Raw genomic sequence first — 3,248 nt, 5'->3', positions numbered from 1 at the left:
GGACCTGATTGCCTATTATCGCGAGATCCAAAGCCACTATGAGACCAAGGCCAAGTCCCTTGTCAAGCTCGCCAATGTCGCCAACAACATCTCTACCCCTCCCGGCTTCCTAGCCTCAGGCGGTCTCGTGGATGCCATGGAAATCCTGCGCGTCTACCACAAGAACTCCATCGTCGAGGCGAACAAGGCCAAAGAGATCGAAGAGGACGTCATCCTGGCCCTGACAGGACTCCGCAGTGACTTGCACCAAAAGATCAAGGAGATCAAGAGCTTGTCGGGCGACTTCAAGAACTCAGTTGAGAAAGAGATGGACGCCACGCGCAAACTGGTCAAGTCTCTGCAAGAGACCATTGGCCAGAGCGACGCGGACCCTGCCTCCGCGACCGGCAAGCAGGATCCCTACCTCCTGCGTCTCGCTGTCGACAGGCAGGTGGAGCGCCAGATCGATGAGGAGAACTACCTGCACCAGGCGTACCTGAACCTGGAGGCATCCGGCCGGGAGCTCGAGTCCATCGTCGTCGGCGAGATCCAAAAGGCCTACAACGCCTATGCTGGCATTCTCAAGCGCGAGTCTGACGCTGCGTACAACGCCATTGACGAGCTCCGCATTGGCCCCATTGCCATGCCCAAGGACACCGAGTGGACTCACTTTGTCCAGAAGGACGACCACTTTGTCGACCCTGAGATTCCGGTGCGGTCTGCCGACCAGATCCACTACCCTGGCCAAGATCACCTCACCTGCCAGGAGATCCGCGCAGGCCTTTTGGAGCGCAAGAGCAAGTACTTGAAGAGCTATACAGCTGGCTGGTGAGTGCCATTCCCGCGTGTCATTCTCCCGGCTCCGCCCACTAAGTTTCACCAGGTATGTACTTTCTCCGACTCATCTCCACGAGTTCAAATCGGCGGATAAGGCGCAAGCGCCCGTCATGTCATTGTACCTCCCAGAGCAGAAACTAGGTTCCCACTCCAGCGAAGGAGGCTCGTCCAACAAGTTCATCCTCAAGGGTCGCCAGGCCGGCTCGATGCACCGCGGCCATACCTGGGTCTTCCGCGCCGAAACCCACGACACCATGATGGCATGGTACGAAGATGTCAAGGCGCTCACCGAAAAGACGCCGCAAGAGCGAAGCGACTTTGTTCGCCACACCCGCAGCCTCAGCCAGTCCTCGCGACGATCGGTCAGCAGCGACGGCGTCGTCGACGAGGAAGATGACGAGCCGTTCTCGGCCGACACAGTAGTCGCGGCGGAAACGGGCTCGAAGTCAGACATCCGCCGTCCTCAACCAGGTGGGCGGTTTCCATCCGATATACAAGTCAATGCGCAGCGAGGCTTACAGGCTCCTCTCTCACCGTCTAGTATGAGTTCAGGATTTGAGAACCAAGGTCCGGGTCAAGAACAGATTTCCGCGGCCCGGCGTGCTGCCTGTGGGTGTTGGCGGTCTCGGCGACAAGAACGACTCGCGGGAGTCTCACCAGGGGTACGGAAACACTGATCGTGCTCTCATGGACGACGCGCCCTCGCATGCCACGATCGTTAGCCAACAGGCCCGCGAGGATGGTATCAACCCTTATACCAACGAACCGGCCCGAGACTCGCAGATGGTGCCCGACTATGACAACAACCAGTACTTCAACCAGTCTCAGACGCAAAACTACATCGTCCCCGTCGCTGGCGTTCAGCGTTCGTCGAGCCAGCGCTCCCAGCGGTCTCAGCCCTCCCAGACGCAGTCGAGCCAGACGAATCAAAACCCCGGCGTCATCGCACCCCTCGTCGTAGGCGGCGACGTGCAACACCACACTTCAGAATCTCAAGATCGCTCGCTGGAGACCCCTGGCGGCAACGGCCAGTACGGCCAGTGGATGAACGGACACAGCGACGGCCAGCGTATTGATGGCGTCCAGCCTGTGCCCTCGCAGGCTGCTCACCAGCCTGCGTACCAGGCGGCCAATGTCCATGACGCTCGCGACGTGAGCGTCAAGCCCGTCTTTGTGGCTGCCGGCCACCGAAACGACTGGAACGGACAGTTCCAGCAGCAACCCGAGAACAATGCCACCGACGGGTCTCTGACGAGCCCGACGCAGGCCAACGCCAACTACACCCTCGCTCAGCCCCAGCCCGTGCGACCCACGTCGACCAACATGCGGACCGACAGCGTGCCCACCATTTCCAACCTTCACGTCCCAGGCGAATATCCCAAGGCGACCCCTACCACCGAGTCGTTCGACAAGCGCCTCGCCTAGTCTTGTTGTCCGTTTGCAAGTTAGCGCGCACACAGCTAGAACATGCGCATGGTTTTCTTTGCGTTAATGGGAATGTATGCTGACACACGCTTCTCTTTCTCTCCTTGGCTGTCTTTTTCTCTTGGTGGGTGCAAATAAAGAATGGGGCGACTGGGACGGACACGGCGGAAATGGAAACGGCAAGGGCCAGGAACTTGAGATGGGAGAAGGATATGACCATGGTGCTCAGGATCGCAGGGCAGGGGCAACTTGTTCGTTGGTTCTGGTCACGAGATGCGCGGATGTCACTGCGGTGCCTGCGCTGGCGGATGGTGTTTTGGCTTTTTGCAGCTTCAGTTTTTTTTGTTTAGTCTTCTTCAGTCTTTCGTTCATGCTATGCTCCAACATGTCTGCTCTATGTGCAGCGAAGTGCCGGTCGTGAAACAACGTCATTTGTACATCTGGGTGCTGAAGCTGTGCCGTTTGCGTCAGAAGAAGGCCAGGCCCACCAGACTCTTCCATCGCCCGCCTCCCCCTTCGGCTGTCATTGGCCTGGTCCTTGTGGGAAGGCCAGGCACTCACTCACATACGGAGGAGAGGCGTGCATCAAGGCAGAGAGGAGCGTACCGACAAGGCAAGGTGAAATCGAGTTCGATAGTCCTGGTGCATACACAGCCCCCCCCCTTTCGGACCCGGCCCCCTTTGATATCTGACATTGGAAAGAACAAGAAAAACAACCCGAAAACGCCAATAGTTTTCCTACTCCAGAACACAACACACACGGGAGAGAGAAGGAACCTCGCTCCGTCTCCTTCGCGGGCCGGGGAGGTGTCACGCCGCTGTAGCAGCCAACAGGAAGACGGGGAGGTTCCTTGTCCCTCCCCCCTCCCCCCTCCCACAGACGTCGTGGCCCTCGGAAAAAAAGAGCAGTCGCCGCCCGTCAGTCATCAAAGGCCTTAGTATCCTCCTCCCCTGCTGAAGCCGCCGCGTCCCCTGCCGCCGCCCCTCGGCGCGCCGCCGCGAACGGC

The 3,248-nt window shown here is 59.0% G+C and overlaps 2 protein-coding genes across 2 annotated transcripts; both read left to right on the top strand.

Moving 5' to 3' along the window:
- Positions 1 to 136: 136 nt before the first annotated feature.
- Positions 137 to 811, top strand: VDBG_09714 (uncharaterized PH domain-containing protein; the record flags this gene model as incomplete). Its single annotated transcript, XM_002999948.1, has 1 exon — positions 137 to 811. One exon carries the CDS (start codon positions 137 to 139, stop codon positions 809 to 811), a length of 675 nt encoding a protein of 224 aa, XP_002999994.1.
- A 267-nt stretch (positions 812 to 1,078) lies between these two features.
- VDBG_09713 (conserved hypothetical protein) lies at positions 1,079 to 2,241 on the top strand (the record flags this gene model as incomplete). Its single annotated transcript, XM_002999947.1, has 3 exons — positions 1,079 to 1,081; positions 1,125 to 1,287; positions 1,364 to 2,241. 3 exons carry the CDS (start codon positions 1,079 to 1,081, stop codon positions 2,239 to 2,241), a joined length of 1,044 nt encoding a protein of 347 aa, XP_002999993.1.
- Between the last annotated feature and the right edge of the window lie 1,007 nt (positions 2,242 to 3,248).

This window comes from Verticillium alfalfae, genomic scaffold (genome assembly GCF_000150825.1).
Source record: "Verticillium alfalfae VaMs.102 supercont1.16 genomic scaffold, whole genome shotgun sequence".
Taxonomy (NCBI): Eukaryota; Fungi; Ascomycota; class Sordariomycetes; order Glomerellales; family Plectosphaerellaceae; genus Verticillium; species Verticillium alfalfae.
This window is presented reverse-complemented; position numbering and strand designations above follow the sequence as displayed.